This window comes from Equus asinus, chromosome 22, assembly GCF_041296235.1.
Source record: "Equus asinus isolate D_3611 breed Donkey chromosome 22, EquAss-T2T_v2, whole genome shotgun sequence".
In the NCBI taxonomy this organism is placed as follows: Eukaryota; Metazoa; Chordata; class Mammalia; order Perissodactyla; family Equidae; genus Equus; species Equus asinus.
The window spans coordinates 68110363-68134906 of record NC_091811.1 but is presented as its reverse complement, the minus strand read 5'-3'; the positions used below and the strand labels follow the sequence as shown (position 1 = coordinate 68134906).

The 24544-nt window shown below is 47.6% G+C and overlaps 1 protein-coding gene across 1 annotated transcript in view; it reads left to right on the top strand.

The window, feature by feature from the left end:
* CPM (carboxypeptidase M) overlaps positions 1 to 24544 on the top strand; it is a 65665-nt gene that overhangs the window by 19057 nt on the left and 22064 nt on the right. Inside the window, exon 3 of the mRNA XM_014860677.3 lies at positions 17657 to 17754. Coding sequence (XP_014716163.1) covers positions 17657 to 17754 — 98 coding nt within the window. The remainder of the gene's footprint in view (positions 1 to 17656; positions 17755 to 24544) is intronic.

Genomic DNA, 24544 nt, shown 5'->3' with positions numbered 1-24544 from the left:
ATTTCCTCATGCCTTTTGCCTATTTTTCTGCTTATTCTTAGGTCTTCTTAGATAATCTTTGTTATATATGTGGCAATTATTTTCACCCATGCTGTGGCTTGTCTTTTAAACTTTGTTTTCGATATCTTTTGCCTTACAGAAGTTTTTAATTTTTATGATGTCATATTCATCAGTCTTTTTTTTAATGCTTTTTTGTTTTATGTCTTATTTAAAAAGGCCTTCTTTACCCCAAGGTCATAAATATAGTCTATACTTTTTTCAATATTTTTATAGCTTTAGTTTTAACATGTAGCACCTGAATCCATCTGGAATCTATTTTTGTGAATGAAGTGGTATGTGGATAGAGTCCACATCCTACAGCATATATTTTTGAATGTTCAAATTTTTTAAAAGTGTGTATGCTTTTGGAAGCAGAAAGAGCCATGAAGATTTTGAAAAGACGCTGAAGGAGTGGATGCCCAGAGGATAAAGATGAAGCAGTGGGGACAGAAGCCTGTGGTCTGTGGGGCAACTTTGGTCTTAGTGGGTCTGGATGGGGACAGGAGCACAGAGTGAGCCCCTGGTGTCCTGGGTGCTCCAGCTCAAATATGAGACGTGGCTCAGCTTCAGAATACGAGAACCAGAGAATAAGCCAGAATGAGTCAGAGACTGGGTTCTTTGGTGTTTCTAGTTGTCATGGAATAGAATTGTTAATCCATCATCTGGGACAAAAAGGAGCTGGAGGTGATACCCTATTTTAAAATAATCCAAGCCTAGACTAGTGATTGGCTTTACCACCACTAATTCTGGCTACCAGAGGTTAGTAAAAGCAGAGGATCAAAGTGTGCAGGCTCGTTAATTAATGTCTTTTAGGTTTAAGAAAGAGTTTCTTCAGAGAATTTCTTTTTCTTTTTTTTGGAAGGATTTTTTGTTTGTTTAGTACATCTGAAAAGAACGCAGACACAAAGAACTGAGACGTGAGGAAGCGCTAGTCCAACACCGAGGAGTCCACGGGAATTAGGATCAGGGGAAGGTGGAGAAGATTGCCTAGACATTTTTAAAAATTGCAAACTGCAACCCAAATAAGCTGATAAAATCCCTGTTAACGCTTGAAGAGTCTTCCTGAGACGCCCTCCGTGACTATCATGAAACCAGAGGGCCTCGCCTGGCAGCTCTGGGGCTCGTCATAGCCAAAACCAAAATAAGAGCATCCCCTGACGGTCGCCATGTTGGTAAATGTTCTCCCCAGCTTCCTAATGACGCAGGTCTCCATCCTTGTCACTTGAGAGAGAATGTTGTGTGGCAGAAACATGGATAACAAATGAGCGAGGCTCAGTAGGCCATTCTTTAAAGCAGGCAGAGTGGGAACCAGTTGGGGTGAATCCACCCAGAATCCCGAGTTCTTTTCTTCCTTTGGCATTAGACCCAGACGGTTCCTTGGTGTCTGGTGACACTGATGAGTTTAGAAACACCTGTTCATCCTTCAAGCGTGTGTGTTTGCTTGCTGTGCGCTGACCCTGTTCTAAGTGCCCACGAGCGTTGGCTCATATACTCCTTATAAGAACCCCTGAGTTACAGTTAAAGCCTTATTTTACACGTGAGGAAACTCCACGTTTCCACGAGCTCCAAATAGTTAAGTAGGGTGCCCAGGGTCTCACCGGAAGTGGCAGGACCTCGGTAATCTGTCTCCAGCTTTACATAACCTCTGTGCTAACGCCACCTCCAAATGGACTCTCGGCAAGTGCAGCCATCAGGAAAGGACTAGACTCTGATAAGCCCTAACGAGAAGGAGCTGAAAAACCTGCATCAGGAAGATGCTCGCAAGGCCTCTCTGTCATCAGACTGCCCTGGAGGGGCCTCTCTAAAGCTGACAGCACGGCTCCCGCGCGTGCCCATTTTCACTCCAGGCCGGCCTTCTGACTTCAGCCACAGTGTGAGTCTGTGGTTCCTGGCAAAGCTTAGCCTCCTGGGAAAAAGTGCCTTCAGATGTAACACATGGCTTATCCATGCAGGGTAAGTTCTGTTTATGCTTCATTCTGGAAGCCAGTGGCTCTCAGTCTGGCTTGCATCACACGATGGAAGCCTGTGCCCTGAGCGTGAATGATTTGCGTTTGCACACTACAGTGTGAGGGAATCGGCTGTAGCGGAGAGTGCGTGGAGTGGGCACGAGGCTGCTTCTCAGGGCTGGCTGCGCAGCTGCGTGTTCAGTCTCTAAAATCCAGGGAGCTGTACGAGGTAGACTTTTCTCGAGGTGCGTCCTACTTCCCTAAAGAGGTTTCGTGTTTCATGGGGTGCCTCAGTCAGCTGAGGTATTGCGGAAAATGCAAACTCCTGAACTCACGTCTGGAGATACCCTTTCTGGGCAGGGCCCAAGAGTTTGCAGTTTTAACAATGACTCTGGATAATTCTGCTGCAGGTGGTCCAAAGAGATACTTATAAGAAACACAGTGATGCTACCGACCAAGTCTGCTGCTGTTCTGCTTAACTCTGGCTGGCCATCAGCAGGACTGTATGAGCCAAGCAAAAGGGTCATTTGGGAATGACTGAACTCACACTGTGGGATTTATCTTACAGGATTTTAAAAAATCCACAAAAATACAGAAACACTGTATAAAATGCCTTCAACAAGATTTCTCTGAATCCGTCCCATGCCCACAGAAGAGACATATAAGAATCTTCCTGTAGGGGCCGGCCCCGGGGCTGATTGGTTGAGTTCGCATGCTCTGCTTCTGCAGCCCAGGGTTCCAACAGTTTGGATCCTGGGCGCGGACATGGCACCGCTCATCAGGCCACATTGAGGAGGCGTCGCACATAGCAGAGCCAGAGGGACCTACAACTAGAATATACAACTAAGTACTTGGGGGCTTTGGGGAGAAGAAGGGAAAAAAAAAAAAGATTGGCAGCAGATGTTAGCTCAGGTGCCAATCTTTAAAAAAAAAAATTCGCTAAATTAAAAAAAAATTTTCCTGCATTTTAATGGAAAGAGGATAAATTCCAGGCCTGGCTCTATTCTACCAAAGTTCACCTCCCTTAGATAGCAGTCATCCATATACGACAGTGTCACCACCCACATCCTCCGCTCCCTCTCTTCTCCTTCCACCAATTGCAAGAGCTGTGTGAAGACCGCTCCTCCCGGCCCTCCCCATGCGCCTCTGTCACGCCGTGTCAGGCTCCCTCACGTGTGGTGAGCGGAGAGGGCGCCTTGAACAGACATTACCCCTGGTCTTTAAGAGCTTGTCTAAGTCTGGCTGATGGTTGGGTATGTCTGACGTGTTGCCTTCTTAGTAATTCTGTGGCTGAGCATTGCTGACTTCTTGAGCAATGAGAAAACCCTAGCAAATCTTGTCTGTGGCCCATCCCCTCTTAAGAATCTGCCTCATTGTTTCAGCCCAACCATTTGCCTGAGCGTGGTAGAGTGAAGTAGGGCACAGCTTGGATAAGGTCCCTGTCTACAGATTTCTTAAACCTAGCCGACATGAATAGGGGCACACTGTCAGCATAAAGGCTGGCCACCGTGTGCTGCACCTGACGGGTGCTGAGCTGTGACTGTCCCAGCAGATGGGACGTGAACCAGGGCTGCCTTGACCTGTTGTGAGAAAGTGTTTCTGGAATGGCTCTTTATAATTATTTGGACTTTTCACCAAGGTTACTGTGTCACAGCCCATGGAAAAGTTGGTGCCTTTCAGGAGGCCTGAGCTTCATCCTGCATTTATGGGCATGAAATCCATTCTCAACCTTCGGACATGGCATCTGGGCCTACTCTTTCTCGCAAATAGTTTGCCAGTGAGCAGTGTGCTGTGTGACCAAGCTGCCCATCCTTGTGAAATTGGCAGGGCATAAGTTGTTAATTGAATACATGCAAGCTAACAAAGATCCAGATAAGATGTGCTGTAATGGGTGAGCAAACCCGGGTGGCTTATTAACAGCTGCATTTCCTCATGCTGCTTCAGAAATGGGCGTTTCTTAACCCACATTTTCAGATGGAGCTGATCTGAGATCAAGCTAATTACGCAGTTTGGTGAAGCTGAGAAATCAGGCCTGGGACATTTTCCGACCTTGAAGTATTCAGTGGAGGTGGTCCGTGTGGTCTTGGGTTTGCTCTGGCAGACAGTTCAGAGGCTGAGCATTCAGTGTTGCCCCTTTGGACATGTTGAACAAAAGCTGCAGCTGTGGATACAAGATGGCATTGTTAAAGTTCTGGTCTCCAGCTTAGGAAAGACTTGGGATCAGTCAGTTGTAAATGCACAGCCAGAGAAACTGTGGGGAACCTTAGCTGCTTCCAAAATAGATGCCGGTTTCTTTGTGTCTGTGTGCACAGGCCTGCATTGCAGATAACGTTGGCTTTGAATGATAAGCAGCTAGTGTCTCAAAGCTCTTACAGACACAGAAGAAAACAAACACACAGTGTTCCAGAAAGCATCTTCTCATCGATGAGTCTACGGCCACCACTGGAGGAGAGACTTCCTAATGGCTGCGTTGGTTGGGTGGGGAGAGGGACGTGGGAGGTGCGGCTCTTGCTTTGTCTGGGAGTTGTGAGAAGCCTCAGCTTCTTTGTTCGCAGACAGGTGAATATCTGTTGCATCTGGGTGGCAGCAGAGGCAGTCCTCCTCCACGGTGGGGGCGAGGTGCGGAACAAACGCTGATCTCAGAGTAAAACGAACAGAAAACCAGTTCAAAGCCCCGGCTGTCTGAGCACCTTCCCTCATCTGTACAATGAGAATGGAACAACCGCCTCATCTATCTCCTGGGGTTTCTGTGAGGATCAAATTATAAGATGGAGTGTGTGAAACACTGGGGAAATTGTGTAAAATATTAGTATTTTAAGAGAGATGATTTCCTGAAACCCTTGAGTTCTTCCTCAGATTCCATGACTATGGCCTCATTTAGATTTTCTGGCCCCTCTGTAACCCTAGCCATCAGATTCTCAGGGAGGCACTAGAAAAGCCCCAAATCACTAGAAATCCCTACTGAGGCAGTTCACCCCAGACGCCCCTCCGTGAGTGGTCGTTGCTGATGGATCTGCTGTGTCAGCTCGAGAGATCCGCCGATCGTGGCTGCAGCAGGCGTGGCTGCAGCAGGCGTGGCCGTGATGGGAATGCCTGGGCGCTGGTTCTTGTTCTGTTTCTTTTTAAAGTGAATGTTTATATTCGTATTGACTTTGCAACAGTAGGTATGGCAAATTTAACATGCTACTTTGTGACAGAAATTAGCTAGCACCAGCTCATGGTTTAAATGATCTAGAACCACAGTGTTAAAAGTATGCTCACAGTCTTGACCACATTAGAAACGAGGGGGCCAGCCCCAGTGGCCTAGTGGTTAAGTTTGGCTCCCTCCACTTCGGCGGCCTGGGTTTGGTTCCTGGGCACAGGCCTACACCACTCGTCTGTAGTGGCCACGCTGTGGTGGCCCACATACAAAAAGAGGAAGATTGGCAGCAGATGTTAGCTCAGGGCGAATCTTCCTCAGCAAAAAAAATGCACAGAAACAGAATGTAAATAAATCTCATGTTCACACTCCTTTTAAAGACGATGAGTGTTTATCACGTGCCTTCTTAAGTCTGTTGACAACAAGTATTTGCTGGGATTTTGTTAAAGGATAAATTGGGAGGATCCTTGAAAGTCACACACGCGCAGTCCTGCATTGGTGTCTGCTGGGTGGCGCTGGGCTTCCCCTGTTCCAGGCGGGGTGACCTTCAGGCCTTTCTTTCCCCACTCTCCTCCTTGGCAGCCCGCCTGCCCCGCCCACCACTTCCTCTCCTGTAACAGTCTTGCTGCTCTGTTCTGCCCAGAGCCCCAAGGGGAGTGGGGATCAGGTCAGGCAGAGGGAACAATCCCAACCGCTTACATTCCTTTCTTTCCCCATCCAAAGCCCAATCCTGAGGAAGACATGGAAGTCATTACTAAAACTTCCCAGCATCCCTTATTCTTAGCCTACATTAACCACTTGGCCTTTGCTAGATTAATGACTCGTTGACCAGCAGGTCAATGGTCACAAAAATTGTATTATTTAAAAATATTTCTGTAGTTTTTTTTCCCAGTTGTAATAAAAATAAAAAGTGGCTGTCCTTTGGTTAACCTTCACATTTGCAGCGAGGTGATTTTTCTTTCTCGATGGATACAGAGCTTTAGTAAGCTCCTGGCCGTGGGTTTGGGTGGTTCACGCGGTCATCCTTAACCCTTTTCCGGTTACGGTGCTCTGTTTCCCTTGGAAGAGGCAGCCTGTGGATTGCCGCCATCGGCCCCACTCCCGTCCTCACGACTTCACCTTTCAGGTGAGCAGCCCTGGCCCCCAGGCCCCGCATCTCACCTGTACAAGTGGCAGAGGCTGGGGGATCAGGCCAGGACTTTTTAACTTGACCTTTTTTAAAGCTTTCCCCCAGCTTTTTATTCTGAAAATGTTCAAACCTATAGAGAAATTGCAAAAATAATAAAATAAATACTCAAGGAGTCTTCGTGTAGATCCACCTGTCGTGAATATTCGGCCACATCTGCTTTCTCCCTCTGCTGAGCTCTGTCTGCAGATTTTGCTGAACTCTTGGAAATGGTGGGTAGCGTGCTTCTTTACTAAGCGCTTGAGCGCACATTATCTAAAAATGACCTCTTCCTACCCAACCACAGCACACACTGTCAAACAAAGAAAAATAATAACCACTCAGTGAACGGCAGACTCCGTTTTTACGGTTCCCCAAGAATGCCCTTTCTCACTTATTTTCTCTGAGAATCCAACCAAGGCTCACACACTGCGTGCAGCCTTGTGTCTCTTGAGTCACGTAACCAAGGCCGGTCCTCCTGCCCTTGTGGACATTGACCTGTTCACTCTGAGCCAGTTTTGCGTCACTGACCGATTCCCTTATCTGCGAGCTCTCGGGTCGCCCTCGGACAGTGGAGAGTGTGAGATCTTCTGGAGCGTACGTTTCTGCTGACTGCTGGCATAAGTCTCTATCCACGTCTTATGGACACTTTATCTTTGAAACTTTTCTTTGACTGCTCTGATGCTGCATCGTCTGCTGGGGTCTGTGGTCTCTCATCACCCGATTCTGCGCACTCAGCCCTCAAAGCCAACCTGTGCTCACCCTGTTCCTGGCACAGTTGTAAAGCTTGTGAGGATTAAATGAGATAGCAGCCCCATGAGGTGTGGGTACCATTAATCCCACAATACAGATAAGAAAACTGATCCACTGAGAGATGAAGCAACTCACCCAATTCCACCTGGCTCGTAAGTGGCAGAGCTGGGGTTAAACCCTGGCAGTCTGACTCTCGACCCTGCACGTGTCATTACATCCGGCGCCCTAAGGGGATACGGCATCTCTTTTAAGAAGTCTAAATGTCAAAGAGAAAGTCTTCATTCTCCAAAGTGGCTTATGAGGAAACTACCAAAGTAATTGCCATTGTTCCTGCCACCGAAAGCTGAGCTCTCTTATGGTAGCAATAAAGAGGCAATGAGGATGAGCAGGCCTCCAACAGACTGGGTTTTTTGGGGCAAATGGATCTGAATTGACCTCATAAATTACAGCTGTGTGACACCCACAGAAACTCACAAGAAATAAAAACACCACTGGGGAGAAAAACAAAACATCAGCGCTGAGCCAGAATGCCCCTGACAAGCCATAAAAGAGAGCCCTCAAATGGACAGGAAGCGGATAGCGCCGGCTGTAATGCGTGCATCTCTGAAGAGAACGTTTAACACTCTCAGGTCCTTGTTTGTACTTTAAGATGACGTTCAACTTGGCTATTATTGCTGAACTTTCTTCAGAAGGTTGATCTGGTTTCGTTTGACTTCTCTCCCCAGGGACCAAGAAGGGAGGTTCTCAGCTTTTTATAGTATGAGGCCTCTAGAGAATTTTACTTCAGGGACTTATAAAAGCAAGTTTCCTGTCGCTGGATGAAACATAGAGAAATTAGCATGGTTGGGATGTAAGAATTATGGCTCATTATTAAAACTCAAGTTTTTAAAAACTTCTTACAATTTTATAGCTGAAAATTTAAAAATTTGAGAGGAAGGGGAACAGAGTTGTCAGCCTCGGGCCTGGGAGTCGAGTGGGAGGAATCAAGAGGGTGGGGTTGCGAGAGGAGGAGGGCAGAGGCACTTCCTGCCACCTTCCTGTTGGGGTGATGGGGGTGATTACGGAGACAAGCCGCTCCACTTCTCTGGGAGTCTTGACTACTGAAATCAGAAAAGAAGAAGAAGAAAAAATTTATCCCAACTCAATGCATCTTCATATTTTTCCTTTCCTTTTATCAGTTGAAAAAGTGGGCCCTGCCCCGTGGCTGAGTGGTTAAATTCGCACGCTCTGCTTTGGCAGGCCAGGGTTTTGCCAGTTCGGATCCTGGGTGCAGACATGGCACCACTCATCAGGCCACGTTGAGGTGGCGTCCCACATGCCACAACTATAAGGACCCACAACTGAAAATATACTACTATGTCCTGGGGGGCTTTAGGGAGAAGAAGAAGAAGAAAAAAGAAGATTGGCAACAGTTGTTAGCTCATGTGCTAATCTTAAAAAAACGAAAGAAAAATGAAATGTCCCTGAGCAATCAGAAGAATCCAGATTTAGAAATTGAAATCCCCAAAGCTCCCCCTTCGCCTGGTCGGGAAGAGATCAGTGGACCCTAACCTGTGCGTTTCCCAGGTGTCATTTCCCAGCATTGGTGCCGTGGGGGCAACTGTAAGCAAATGAAACCCCATCTCCCGTGATGTCGGAAGAGTCCTACTCGAAGCCCGCGTTTGGTTGGGGCTTCGGCACGCTCTTCTACGGATACTCTGAGGGGGGCCATCGACTCTGCAGCTCACCTAGATGTTTGGATGCTTCTCAGAGCCCACCCAAGACACACTTCGTAGACCAGCTGCAGACTTTTCCATCAATCCTGGAAAACAGCTCCACTGAATCTCTGGACCAGGGCTGACCCTGGCTCCAACCGGACGTCCCTAGCTGTTAATTTAGTTGTCATTTACCAGTCACCCACTGTGTGTGCCAGGCACCACACCACGTGCTGCAGGCACGGGGCACACGGTCCCTCGCCTGCGGGAAAGCCTGTGGTTTCCGAGTGTTGGGAGAGGGTTGCAGATGTACTCTGGGAGCTCAAAAGGGAGAGTGACTCAGGCTGGTACGGGACAGGACCGAGGAAGGAGAAGGGTAAGAAAGGTGTTGGTGTGAGGGGGCTTTTGGTTGAGCCTTGAAAAGGCGGGTGGAAGTGGCCTGTGGCCAGGTGCACAGAGGACTGTCCACGAGGAAGAGAAAGCACGCCTTAGCGGTCGGTGTAGCGGCGGGTGGTCGGCACACGTGGGACTGCACGTAATTAAGAATGGCCAGGGCCTGGCGTGCGGGGTTGTGGTGGGAGGCTCGAGGCAGCTAGGGGACAGACCGTGGAGGCCTGGGTGCCACACAGAGGGCCTGGGCTTGCCCTCGATGTCTTGGGAGCCACTGCAGGACAAGCAACAGAGCCGGGTGACCCGACTCACGTTCGATTAACCCCAAGTAACGGAAAGTTTACCAGCGCTGTACTTCCTTTGGAGTTCGTTTTTTCAAATGATGAAAGTAATGTCAGAAGTACAAAATTAGTGTTTTTCAGGGCAATATAATCGGTTAGTGATTTACATCTCTTTCAGCTGACGGAAGGCCAGGCTCAGGAGAGGCATTCAATGCATGTTTGTTGAACGAATAAGTGAGAGAGTGAATAGTTAAGCCTTTGTACAGCATGGTGGCTTATACAGTGAAGAGGTACCTGAAGTTTTTGGAGTTCGTACCAGGGTTTGCAGACGGGTCTGGTCACCTGGGGAAGCCACATCTGACCCACGGGGCTGCAGTTGCTGGCTGCTGCTCCCGGCTTGGCCCCATTGCTGTGTTTAGCCAAGGTCTTGCCGTCCAGTTTCTGGTTCCTGGCGTCAGGTGGGCCAGGTTCCAGCAGGTCACTGGATGACCGTTTGTCCACAGTGTTTCAGCGCATCCTGAAGCGGCCTCCTCTGCTCACCCCGCCTGGGGTTGCCCCTCTTTACGTACCACGTGGCAACTTAGGCCCTTTTGTTGTTCTTTCTTCTCTGTTCACGCCCAGCTTCGCGTCCTAGAATTCAGGGCAGTCCTTCAGCTCTGGAGTCACATCTGTCCACATGCAAGTGCTGTTTGCTGGTGCGTGCAGGTGTCATGAGTCACCCAGGAAACAATTCCAAGCCATGGGCTTCGCCAGTGAGGTCTCACCATGGTATTCCTTTTTAATAGAGTGTCTCCAGTGCATTTTAATACTGATTTATTATCTGTCACTGTCAATCAGTAGATCCCGTGAATGCGCACGACACCTTCTGGTGCTATAAAAACAAAACTGTACGACATGGTTAGCAGCCAATTGTTTGGACGGAGAAGCAGCAGCTACACATGAGAACGTTATTAACGGAGGCTTTTGTAGGATCCGTGCCACATGAGTAGTTTTAAAGCCTAGTTCCTAAACTTTCCTCACTTCTGGGTCACCTCCCCAAAATCTTAGGGTTCTGGGCGTCCCTGCCTGAAGAAACACTCGTATCAGCAGTAAGAATAATGAACATGCGGTGGAGGGAAAGATAATTTGGGGTTGGGGTCAGTGCAGAGGGTGCATCAGACAGGGCAGGCTGACTATACTGCAGAAAGAAAAGCCCCCCAATCTCAGTGGTTTATAACAGCAAGATAAAGGTTTCTGTCTACTCTCATTACACGTCCTTCGTGGGTCAGTGGCGACTCTGGTCTCTGTCACCTCTCCTTCAGGACCCACACCGACAGAGCAGCCTCTCCTGAAATGCCTGTCTTATGACTGAGGGAAATGAGATAGAAAGCGCACATTGGCTCTTAAAGTTCCTTTCCAGAAGTGAAAGGAGTCATTTCTACCTACAGTTTATCGGCGAGAACAGGTGACCGCACCTGAGTTCAGCAGGGCGCTGAGTGTTGGACCACCAGTGATACAGAGGCCCCTGCTGAGAGGGGACCTGAGCCCTGTGGAGGACCCTGATTTACTGAGCAGACACACACACACAGCAGGGAGGAGAAGGCTGGGACGGCCTGGGCGGTGCTGACGGGATCGTTAAGAAAGTAAGACTTGTCCATGTGAAACCCTTAGAAAACCAACTGAAAGGCAGGATGGTGTTTGATTATTTTCTTGACCAGAAGGTTTTCAATGGCAAAGCTTGTGATGTCATTTTATAGAAATAGTCTAAAGAAGGAGAACTCAGGGCACGTCAGAGTAGCCTGCGGACACTTCTGGGGTTAGGTCTTATGGGATCCTAGGGTTTGAAAATCCAGTGATGCATTTATTGATGCAATTGAGGACAACACGGCAAAGATGAGGCTGGGCCTGTGGTACGGAAAGGGGCCCGATGCGGGGGAGCGTTTGTGTAGCGGTGTTGGGAGCAGGGCTGGCACCCTCAGCTGCTCGAAGCCTCGTCGTCCAGGCCTGGCCCGTCAGTGTGTGAGATGATGGGAACGCTGAGTCTGCAGAAGGTGGCCGTGGGCATCTACAGCTGGAGGACCAGTTGGGAAAGCAGGCTTGACACCCATGCAGGAGCCCTGGTGACCACTAGGTCCCATAGCCTCCCCTGGGCCCAGGCCACACTCATATGGCAGGTGCCCACCCTGGACCCTGCACAAGGTCTCTGTGCGGAGGACATTCCGGTGCAGCAGACATTGGAGTTCAACACCTGCCTCTGAGTTCCAGGATGCCTCCTGTGCCCGCCTCATCCCCATATTAAACTGAGCCACAAAACTCATGGTGTGAAGTAGAATTTAGAATTGCCCCAGGCAAAAGAAACAGTCAGCCCATTGTTGGCTTCCAGGCCATGGAGCACCTGCTCTTCCCACAGGAACAGCCGGACCTGGGACACCCAATTCCTCTGAACCCCTGACAAGCTCCTCTGTTCCTACACAAGGTCAGGAATCCCAGCCACCACATGGGAAATGGCAGGTAAGCTGCGTGGGGCTCAGGCAGCTGACTTGGGGGTGCATCGCATCTGTCCGAGTTTGGGTTCTTGGCTTTGCAAGTACAGAAACGGGCAGAATGGGTGTTCACGGTGTCTGCCAGAACCCCTCAACTCAGTACAGAAGCCACGGTGAACTCTGGGGCTTTGCCCAAGGGAGGGCATGTGCGCAAATGTCGTGTCCCAGAGGCGGGACGTGTACAGAGAAGGCGGTCTGTCCACATCTTTCCTGCTCTGGCTGCTACTTCCCCCTCCTACTTTTGCTGCCTAGTCTTTGTTGACTACTCACCAAACTTATCTCAGGGAAAACCCTGATGCGCCAGGTCCCTGAAGCCTCTCCAGATTCCATGACCTGGGGCCAGGTCTCGAGGCCTGCCTGTCGTCTTCCAGTGATGACCAGTCTTGGGACAAAACTGTGTACCCGTTTGCAAACCAGCTTTGGATTTGCACACCAGAGGGAGGAGATAACAGCTTTGACTTCCCAAACCGTCCTCAGAGCGTCCTGTCAATCTCCTCCTGCCGTTCCCGATCCTGCAGAGCGGAGAGAGAAAGAAATCTCTACGCCGGAGATGGTTCATAGCAAGCTTGGGGCACGGTCCACTTTTCTTTGATTTTTCTTTGATTCTGTCTTTGATATTTTCCATCTCTTAGGTGACTAGAGAAGTGCAACGTAAGGTTAAGAACAGAGCAGGCTCTGTAGACAGACAACCAGCTCCACCCCTGGTGACTGGTTCTTTGGTGTGTGTGAGCATCCCCGGAGAGCTCATTCAAGCAGACTGTGCATCCTGACTCCAGAGTTTCTGGCTCAGGACTGGAGGGGGAGCCTGAGAGTGTGCACTTCTAACTAGTTCCAGGTGACGCCGGTGTTACTGGTCCTGGGACCATACTTGGAGACCCGCTGCCTCATGAGGTCACTGCAGATTGTGTCCACCTGTGTGAGAGGACAGTTGTCAGGGTTAAATGAAGATGGGTCCAATGCTCCGAGCTGTGAGTGATTCTGCTATGCAGGCATAGCCGACCTGGAAACATGGCCCATGCCTTTTCTCCCTGTTTTGTGTGCTGCTTGTGTTTTGTTTTTGTAATGAGCCACTTAGCAGGATCCTCTGCCCCCATTTCAAAGCCAGAGGACCTGTGACTTTGGAGGCTGTGTTTGCCCTGAGCTAGGTGACGTGCTCTTTTCGCCTCTTCTGGAGACGCCTCCACTATCTGATGTGGACCCTCGTACACTCTCGTGTGATGAGCTCCGTGTGTGTGCAAATGGGAATGTGCACACATGAAATTGAAGGTTTGGTGTCAGTGCTGTGGCTCCTTCTTAGGGAAGGCAGAAGGAACTTGCCAGCCTTACAACAGTCCAACCAGTAGAGCTGCTGTTCCCACTTACGTATGAGGACGTTGAAACTGGCACAGTGGGCAAGCTCTCTCAAGCTGTGACTTAGGTCAAAGGGTAGCTGTGAGGATACATGGAGAGATGTGCAAGTCTGGGACACCAGCAGCTGCTCCATCACTCTGGGTACCAGAGCCTCGTGGACAAGACCATACATGCAACAAGCCTCGTGAACTACGGACACGTGCCCATCATCACTGCAGCTGTGCTCCCTGGACCCGGCCACACGGGCAGGTCTCTGCTTCTCTCTGGGTGTGTCCTCCTGAAGCTCTCAGAGTAGACAGTCTGACCAGGGTTGCTACGGCAGCACTCAGCATGGCGTGGTCCTGCAGGGTGCCTCTCAGCTGTCTGGCCCTGGCTCAGTCAGTCACAGCCAGGTATCAGCCTGGACCCTGCTCCAGGTGCAGACCGTAGCAACACGATGCTGAGAGAGCTGCCTGGGAGCCTTGCCCCAGCATGGAGTGGCTCCTGCCTGTCTGTCTGTCCGAGGTGACTGAGGCAGCTGGGTCCTCGGAGGAGCACACAGTTTGGACTCAGACAGACCTGGGGCTGAGCCTGGTTCTGCCACTTAAGTCAGATCCTCAACAATAAATTGTGGCTGTCGCCCACCACACAGAGGGCTTATAAAGACCAGTAACAGTGCTAGCATCGTGCCTGGCACACAGTGTCTGGACTTGATGAATAATAGGACTTGGTCTTTTATCTAAAAAAAGCTGGAAAGATGGAAAAGTGAAAAAAAAAAATGAGTTGGCTCTATCACCCTGACACTTAGCCCTAAACACTGACTGTGCTGTTTTCAGTTCTCGTGGGGACTCGTCCGTTGTTTAATTTGAAGCTTTATGTGCTGTGGGGCTATTTCCGTCCATGGTTTTTTTTTAATGAACAGTCTGTTTTATGTGGTTGTAGTTGTATAATTTTGCGTTCAGATTTCTTTCACATGGTAAAATATTTTTATTGTAAGTTCTGTACGTAATTTTGGCAGACGCGCTATAATTTACGTAAAATTACCTATTGTCGGACGCCTAGCAGTAGAACGTTGGCTGACTAAGTGGTAGTGCATTCCTATGACAAGATGCCGTTTAAAAAGGTGCTTCCATATCAACAAGTATACTTCTGCTGCACGTTCATGATTGTGTGTAAAATGAGACGATTTCCCTCCCAGCTCTCTCTGGACGGTCACTGCCCCGGGCTCAGCAGCGCTCACCCTTCAGTGGGCCTCACAGCCGCCCAGGGAGCCTGTGGGTCCGGCTTCACCCCTGGAGTGTGGTTAGGAGCCGGGGCTCAGGCATTGGCGTTTTTGCGAGCGTCTGGGTGACTCTGACGTGGGAATGGCACTCCCCCCATTTCCACCTTTGAAGCCGTACTTAATTCTCCCAGCTCCCACTTTCTCCTGAGCTCCCCCAGTGCTTTCTTGTCTTGTGGATTTTTGTGAATCCTTCTGGAGCGTAAAACTTTTCTCCATCCTCCAAGCAAACCCATTTGGGCACGCACGTCACACCGCCGGGACTTGTGTCAAGCCCCGAGTGAGTTCCTGAATATAGATACTGAAGCATTTGGAATCCAAGTTCCATTTACTTTGTCGTGAGGAGAAAGAGGCCAAGCATGTCAGAGCTCTTTAGCACACCTGCTGTTACCAAGAACTTTGGGAATAAAGGGTAACCTTTCCAACCTTGATAGAAAAACAAAACTCTTGTTTAAATTACCCTCATCTTGGCAGGTGGGCTGTGAAAAGTAAACACCTTGTCCTTTGTGCATCTACTCTGGTCTAAGCCAGAGATAGCCCGTGTTTGTTGGAGAGGGTGATTAAAATGCTTCAGGAGGCCTGTCGTTCCAGAAGCATTGCGTGAGTATCTTCCAGATTCATTGTTTGGTTTTCATTCCTAGACTTTGTGCCATTGAGGTTATTCAAGGTGAGTTTCTCATCTTGCAGTTCACTTAGGGGCCATTGGTGCTAAAATTGAGATTGAGTTACTCACCAGAGTACTTCTTCATTCAGGGTTTATTGGTTTGATTTCCCTCCTTCCTTCAACCTGATCGTACTGGGTGTCCATGGTGAGTGAGGTTCCTGTTGTCTCTCACTGTCCTTTATGTGACAGGCCGGCTGTGGCAGGTGGAGAGCTGTACGTATAACGATTGTAAAGGTTCTGCTGAGATGACATGGAATGTTTTCCCTTGGTTGTGCAGGACTAGACCAGATTCTGTACAAATCTGTGATTATTCCAGCTTTAAGAGCATTAATAGCTACAGAAAAGAATTCCCCAGGGGCCGGCCCAGTGGCGCAGCGGTTAAGTGTGCACATTCCGCTTCTCGGCGGCCTGGGGTTCGCCAGTTTGGATCCCGGATGCAGACACGGCACCACTTGGCACGTCATGCTGTGGTAGGCGTCCCACATATAAAGTAGAGGAAGATGGGCATGGATGTTAGCTGAGGGCCAGTCTTCCTCAGCAAAAAGAGGAGGATTGGCAGTAGTTAGCTCAGGGCTGATCTTCCTCAAAAAAAAAAAAAAATGCCCAGAAGGAAACCTGAAGAGCCGGGTTCAGTAGCTCGCTCAGAAAAAGCTCTGCCTTGCTTCACATGAACATGTTAACCTTGTGGAATTGAAGCTCCAGGTGACCTGAGAATTGGTGCTACTGGGGAATGGAAGGTTCTGGTTAATGGAATCGTTCTGGTGGGAAACCACGGGAGGGACTGTACTTGTACACATGGCACACTCAGAATCCTCCTTCAGAACCTTGTTCAGAAGTCAGCTTAAAACTCTACGTCTGTAAAGCTGTACGTGATCCCCATCCTTGGAAACTGTTAACCATTTCTTCTTTTATTCCACATCCACAGCAGTACCTTACACACACCTCTGTGATCCTACATGTCACGGTCCGGTGGAATGATCTGTTTGCGCGTTGCTATTCTCCTCTAGATCAACACCTCACTGGGCGTAGAGAGTGTGACCCGCCTGTCCAGCGTAATCATGGGTTGAATGCCTGGATTCAGTGATACTAAATAAATGGACGGGTGAATGAATGAATGAGGATTCTGCACTGAACAGGTGGCATCAATCAGATAAACTGCATTTTATGGGTGTTTTCTGAGAATTCCTGCAGTTACTAAATTTAAAGCGTCACCCTGCCATGACAAATTTCCCTAAAATATTCTTATAATAAATTAAGAATAAATAGTGAAAAAGACAAGTCCAGTATCTGCTTCTTCCTGGATTCCTCATGGCAGCTGAGTGTTCCCCAGCCTGTGGGACCCTGACTTAAGGAACTGGATCTGGATTCTGCAGAAACCTGCTCCGAGGTAGCCCGTTGGCTGCCGTTGATTCTGTTCCCGGGCTGTGGAATTCCACCGAGGGCTCAGGTATCACAGAGGTTTGAACTTTGTAACATGTGATGGATGTGAAGCATACATTCCCCAGTCTCTCATTTTAAAGCGTTTGTATTAAAAGGGCCAGATGATTTTAGATTTGAAAGAGATCTCTTCACCTCACTGATTAGGACACCGAGCCTCTTGAGACGGGCAGCTTTCGTCTGTGGAAAGAGCGTCAGAATTGAAGTGACAGGGGCCAGGACTCAGATCTTGGCTTTGGGGCTCAAATCACAGCCTCTTCCAGGCCGTGTGATCATAAGCAGTTTATGTAGTACTTTTTGGTGATCAGTTTTCTCATTTGTAAAGTCTGGTTGAAAATCCATCTCCAAGGGTCGTGACAAGGGTGAACGAGGACCAGCTGTGATGTCGCACAGACCAGCTGTCTCTGCCCATCCTCGCCTGGATCACAGCATCTGTGGCGCAGGGAGGCGTTGCCCCGAGGCGTTATTAGGGTGGACTGTGGTTCCCAGGTCACCTGACAGGACTCACGGATGTCAGGGACACTCACTGCAAAGAGCTGTGTTACACCAGCATCTGAGTACAAGATCCGGGATTTCTCACTTTAAAAGCCATCTCCCTTCTGAGTCACAGGTTTTATTGCTGTTGCTCTCTTCACTTTCCTTGCAGGGAGAGTTATGGCAACCTCTCAGTCAACCAGCCACTATAACATAAGTTTATATAATTGTGTGAACTGGCAAGATCATTTCTATAATGCGCTAAGAACTCAGAGCAAAGTATATACGTATTTGGAAAAATAAGATCTACCTAGCTTAAAAATTTTTTAAGTCACATTCTAAAATAGTTAAATATTTGTGCTAAATTGAAAGGGTTTTGGCAGGCAGTGAACCAACTGCATTTTAAGCACAGAATTTTTTAGGTCCCCATGAAACGTCACTCGGGGGAGAAGCTGCACCCTTTGCTTCCTGTTCTTATTCCCCCAGAGTTCGTTTATCATTTTAAAAGACAGCTTATTTTCCTCCCTTTTTCTCTCCTGTAAAGGCAGAAACCTGTGGGTTCTTGTTGTGGGGCGCTTCCCAAAGGAACACAGAGTTGGGATTCCGGAGTTCAAGTACGTGGCAAACATGCATGGAGATGAGGTATGTATGCGGCTTGAATATCTGAAATGTCACCAGAGGAACTTCCCCTCAGGTCTCTGGAGCTCTGTGTACCTGCTGAGGAAGCAGCATAAATCGTAGCAACGAATCTGGAAAGGCCATCGTGTTAGGCCTTCTGAGAGAAGCAAGGAACCAGGGTCCGGCACCCCTCACAGCCGTTTGGTTGTTTGCCCGGTGCCCTGGGGGGGTTACCTGGAGCTTCTCTGTGCTGGGTGGGAAGAACAGCCAGGCCCCAGCTCTGCACTGTGGCCGCGTCCCTCACCTCCTCCTGGTTGATCCTTCCACCTCCTGGTCCGCAGCAAGGTGAACCCAGCAGAGCAGCTGTCTTATGTTTCAACTCAAAACAATCAATGGATCTCTAATAGCTGACCAAACTCCTATTATTTGGCTTTTTAAATGCTTTCATTGCTTTCTCTTGATCTAATCCTCAATGTTTTCAATGCTCAAGTGTAGACTTAGAGAAAGTTCTCTCGTACCCACCATTCAACAAACACTTACATTCCACAACAGGAGCCGGCCCAGGAGCGCAGCAGGTAAGTGCACACAGTCCCCTTCGGCATCCCAGGGTTCACCAGTTCAGATCCCGGGTGCGGACCTACATGCCGCTTGGCAAGCATGCTGTGGCAGGCGTCCCACATATAAAGTAGAGGAAGATGGGCACGGATGTTACCTCAGGGCCAGTCTTCCTCAGCAAAAAGAGGAGGATTGCCAGCAGATGTTAGCTCAGGGCTAATCTTCCTCAAAAAAAAAAAAAATCTGCAATAATGTCTTGCCTCTTTTCCAACTTAGCAGGGATAAATTCTGTTTTGTGTTATTTATTTTATACTTTGCAAAATACTGTTTTACCTCTCCTGCCTGCATGGTCCTTCTGGCCAGGCATTGGAAGATGCTCACCTCTGTTTCTCACCTGACTTCCTCAGAGTGTTTAAAGAACATGACAACTGCAGTACTTCCTGTTAGCGAGGACCCTGTACAGCTGGGCAATCAAGTGGAAAGGAAGACAGTTCCGTCATCACAGTAAAGGAGATGTATGTGGGGACATGCGTAGCATCTGACAGGACGTGCTCAGCTTCGGGGAGTGGCAGAGTCAATGCATATTCCCGAGTACCACCTGCTGGCTTGTTAAAACACTCCTGAATTTGCAGCAGTGTGGGGGGCGTGTCTATCAAATGCTGAGCTTCCGGTTCTGGCCTAACCCTCCCCAAACCCAGGCTCTGTAGGAACTGGATCCACCCCTCGTACCACTCACAGCCTGCCTTTTCGAGGCATACCACCCCACCCACCCTGCCTGGAGAGGGGGCTTCCTGCAGCTGGAGCTAAGATACAAACACCTGCCTCTAAGAAAGGGCTTGGTCCTTCAGCCTGATTTGTGGGTGGGTGAAGTTCAATCCCCCTGTGACTTTTTGGAGCATAACAGGCTGAACTTTAAGAGACTTAATCTTACTGGGAGTCTGACCAGAGCTGTTTTTAATAAAACAACTGTTCATTACAGACAGCAGTCCAGATGTCCTAGTCTATTGATTAAGGTGCCGTGGAATCCATTTTTAATAAGAGACATATGGCCCTCATTGACATGAGTAGTTTATTTACTGAATTCCTGGCATTTCAGAGGTTGCAGCTTGCTGCTCAGAAATTAATCCTCTGAACTGACATTTGCAAAGAGAAGCAGGAGTCTTTCCCTCACTCACCCCTGAGTTTGCGTATTCCTTCCACGTCCTCTCCAGAGTTCTGGCATCTTGCTCTCCCGTTCATTCCTGTATCCCGTCAGTCAGGGCTCTCGTTCACCTGCTTCTCGGAGGAGCACTAAGCAATGAGATGAGGCAGGGGGAAAGGTCCCAGTGTATTTTGGGGTAGGGACCTGAAGTCCCATTACCTCTGTGTGTCCCACTGATAGCAGTGTCTGGAGCTCCCTGGGCCATTGAGAAACTTATTATCCTGAATCTGAGATCTTATATATTCTGCCCCCAGTGCCACTAGCTGCTGGGGAAGGTGATGGCTTAACCCAGGAGCAGAGGGTCTAGCCACCTGACTCATCTTTTTTCTCTCAGATCTTTTGGAACTGAAAGAGCATTTTCAAGAACCCACTATTAAAAAGCAACATAGCCAGCATTTTAGGGCAGTGGTTCTTAACCTTCTTTGGATGGATTTTTGGCTCTTCTGGCACAAACTTTGAATGCTGACCTCGGGGTCCACGGATCCTCTAGGAGTTTGTGGACCTCGTGTGCAGGATCCCAGCAGGGGGCAGATGTGCTTTGAGTCGCACGGTGGACAGAACTGACCACACTGTGTTAAAAATGTTTCTTCTTTTCCCTGAACCCCACCGCAGAGTGTGTGTATGCATGCGTGCGTGTCACACTTAATACCCTGGCTGGGTCACAGTAAGCAGTGGCAGCAGAAGGACCCAGTTCTGTTGGTGATACCTGCTGTTTTCCCCCATGAATTTTTACCTCATTTTGCCTTGTTTTAGAATTGCCTTTTTTAAATTAAAAATAATGTTATTAATACAATGTTATTATTACAAAATCAACATATGTGCATCTTAGAAAAAATACAGATCAACAACAACAAAAAAGAAAACATTGTATACTGACCTTCCAAAATTTAGGACTATTAATTCTTTCTTATTTATCCTTCCAGATATTTCTATGTGTGTGTGCACTTTTTACCAATGAGCTGTGCTAATTTGCTATTTGTAACATTTTTTAAATATTAGCTACTCTTTTCATGTCAATAAATATTTATTCTGTTTTCATCTTATACCCCACTGTCTAGTTTCCCCACTTGTCCTCAAAGTGTCCCCCAGATTGTCCAAATCGGGATCCAGTACAGGACCACGCATCACATTTGGTTGATATATTCCGGAACCTCTTTTAACCTAGCTTTTAAAGCATCTTTTCATGACACCAGACTTAAGAAAGAGACTTGCTCAGTTGTCCGACCTCCAGTGTTTCCCACATCCTGGCTTTTGTGTGTCCATCATTGAACTTGGGCCTCTTGTCCCTTTGTTGACTTAAAACTGCATGTTAGATCTAAAGGCTTATTGGATTTAGGTGAAACATTTTTGGCTGATATACAGCTTAGCAATTGTGAAGATGGGTTAGTCTGGCTGATGCTAAGGATTTGGGCTAATTAATTAGCGTAGCTGACTCAGGAATGCCAAAAGCAAACGGGTAGCAAAAGCAGCTTAAAATGGCCCACTTGCAGATAAGTATTGTTACAAAAGAGGTGCAATTAATCCTACTCTTGTTCTGTATGAATTTCCCTTATTCTTTCATTTTTACGAAGATCATTGTCATCCTACGAGGGGTAGGGCCACATGCTGGATGTTCTGGTTGTCACACTGGCTCACTCTGCCACGTTGAACAGGCTGGCAGGTTACCTTCTATATGGTGCTTTACAGCAGAATAACGACAGTCACCCTTTACTGGAGGGACCACGCTGAGTGCTTCATGGGCATCGCTTCTTTTGATCCCTTTGCAGAAGGCGAGTTCGTCAGTCCCGTCCCATTTACTGAGAGGGGGTCCAGGCTTGTGTTTGGTCTTAAGCTGTCAGAATCCGGAGCCTGGACACCGAGCCTTCCCCAGCTGTGGGTCTGCCTCCTCCTCTCTCTGCTGCCTTTGAAATGTTGTTTTCATTGCTAACATTTTTACATGTAGACCTGTGATCTGTCTCAAAGTAATTTTGTTTGGGTGGATATCTAGCTGTGCCAGTGCCATCTGATGAGAAGATTTGGGCTCATTCACGGCGTAGAGGAGTGCCGGCTCTTACTGGGGTTAGCCTTCCAAGTTACCTTGCTGGCCCTTCCTTCTGCCCTCTCTCTGCTGCCCCCTCCTGCACGGCTGCAGAACCACACCCGGCCGCTAAGAGCACCGCCGGCCTTTGATAAGCCTTTGTCCCCTGATGGTCACGCTGTTTCAGAACAAGGGAGAGAGATTTCTGTGCTTCCACCTTTCTCATTTTAATAAGACTAGCAGGTGTTCTTCTGGGTCACCCAGGCCCTTGTTTGCACACGCACTGGCATGTTTCGCTGTAGAAACCCCAGTTCTAGGTGCAATCTGTGTAGGCTTCTAGGCTCCTGGTTGGCAGTGCGGAGACCCCTGAAGTCTAATCGTTTTAATTAGAAGGGGTAATGCCAGCCCACTGAGTGGGGAAGCTTGTTTTGTGCCTATCTTGTATCCCATGTTTTTTAAACTCTGTAGAAAAAAAATTCTTAACCTTGGTAATCTCTAGATTGTTAAGACTTTCCTAATTCCTCTCTCATGGAAATATTGAAGCGAGGCTTGACTATGTGCTTAAAAGGTTGGGTGCTCAGTTTGAAGCTAACCCGGTGCCAGATGAAGTGCGGTCAGAGCCAGGTTGCCTGGGTTCCCTGACCTCAGGGCCCACGGTCTCAAGTAGATGGGAGCCAGGAATTGATGTGTGTTTGTTAAGTTTAACTGAATTGCCAATTCGGGTTCTTTTTTCCCCATAGAGTTTCTTTTAAGCTCTGTTTCTTAAATATCAATGAATTATTTTTACTGTGATGGTTTTTTTCACGTATACGCTTTTCAAGTATCCACATCACACTCAGAATTTCACACTTGGTGGCATTAATTTATAGTTTATTGCATTACAGATAGATAGGTTGAAAGGAAAAACAGTCCCTGGATGACAGTGACCATATTTTTCAGTCTGAAAACAAAGGATAAAGGATAAATGATTTTCACACACTTTCTAGGTAGGAGAGAGAGTTGCGGAGATGTAGCGTGTAAATGTTTGTATTTAGAGAGTATTTTCATGGTTAACCTGAACAGTAGGACATAACATCTGAAATTCTGCCCCTCCTGGAAAATCCAGGATGTGTAGTCAGCGTGCAGCAGAGGTTCTGAACTCACTAAAACAAAACAACAAAACATCAAAGCCTGTCCTTCCCAATGCCGCTTCCCGAGCAATTTGTCCACCAGCGCCCCAGCTGAGAGGAAAATGTCCTCAGTTACACAGTGGGGCTTGCACACTGAATTCTTTGTTTTTGGATTTAGACAGGACTGATCTTTATTCCAGGTGAAGCATCTAATTGCCTTTAAGCATGTATTAAATTCCTCATATAATCGTCCTCTTTCTCTTCATCTCTCTTTTTGTGAGGCTGGGCCATGGTCGCCAGATACCCTGAGTCCTTGCCGTGATCTCAATTGTTAGCCCCCAGCCCTGTAAAATTCCCTCAGTGTGGAAAATCCTTCAGACGAAGTCCCTTGATCATTTGTACCTCTCCCCTCACTGAGAACCTTAAGTTCTCACGTTTTCAGAAAGCTCCTCCTCAGCATGTCTTGACCTTGTAGTGGGTTTGTCAACAGTAATCAATAGTCGCTCATTGAGTATGTGATATGCCAGGCGCTGGGTGGGACTCAGGGCTACAGGGGGAGCTGGTCCAGGTCAGCCGGCTGTGTAAGGTGTGTGAGCAGCATTAGGACGGCGTGGTGTGGGGTGAGGGACCACATAGGCAGGTCAGGGAACCCCAACTTCGGAAGGCCAGGAAAAGTGTGCTAGATAAGGTAGTATTTAGGCTGATAGTTGAAGAAGAAGGATTTAGCCAGGCAATCCAATAAACGGATTAAATCTTTAGCACGCTATTGTGGAGCCCCAGAACTGACAGGCTCCTTTGTGCCCCAGAAGCTGCATTACAGGGTAGCGTTCCAGAAACAGAGTCCACCGTCAAAATAGCTGAAGTTTCTGCGCACCTTGTGCTCTCTCAGACAACACACTACTATGTTGGGGACTGTTTCTTCAAAAAATTTCTTCCATTTTTTGGAAGCATTCTGTGAAGAGCTAGAACACTCATTTTTATCTATCTAGCAAATTCCAACATAATTTAGTTCAATGTGAATTGAGCTAAAACTGATAGAGAATTTGTTCTCTGCTTTCTGGGTTATCACCATTTTAACTGCTGGATGAATTGTCAGCAAAATACACGGGAGCTGCTGTGCTGGTCTGGCCTCGCAGCCCCTGCGTGGGATCCCTTCGTTCAGCCTGCACTCTCCAGGGGCGGAAGGCAGTGCACCATCTGAAAGGCTCCTTCAGCTCATGGGACCTGTTTTGACCACATTCTTTTTTAAAATTGGGATTCTCTAAGCTTTCAAATTCAAAGACTTAATTTTAAATGAAGGGAGGTTTATATATAAAACATGAATGAGTGCTTGACACATTTATATTAAGTTTGGGAAGAATTCATTTGAATAATATTTGGCATAAATCTGCTGTTAGAGGCAGCAAAATACGGCCTGACAAAAAAAGAGGACTTTGTTTCACTTCTTCTGAAATTTCATCTGTTTACTTCAGCATTTTTTAAATTATCTGACTCTTAGTTGGTTTTTTATCACATCTCCAAGATTTTTATTTACCCTCTGTAGTGAAGAACTTACGATTCATTTTGGAATATGGAGGCACACAGAAAATACCTTGGTTACACATTTGTTTCCTTGAAATTATCATGATTTTATTGGTTTTTTAAAATAACGTGTTTAATTTAGAAGAAATTAGACAATAGAAAAATAAGAGGAAATAAAAATCATTTAGAGTACTGTCACTCCAAAATAACCATGACTAATACTAGCCAGACATCCTCCTAGGCCTTTCTATACTTATTTCTGTAGTAAGAGGATGAGAGGAAGTAAAAGGGTATAAAATAAAATGTGTGTCATATTATATATGTTATTTTTAAGAAGTATGAGACTTAATTTTACTTGAATTTAACAGAACCAAACTGAAGTGAAACTAAAATAATTGGTCAACTTAATAA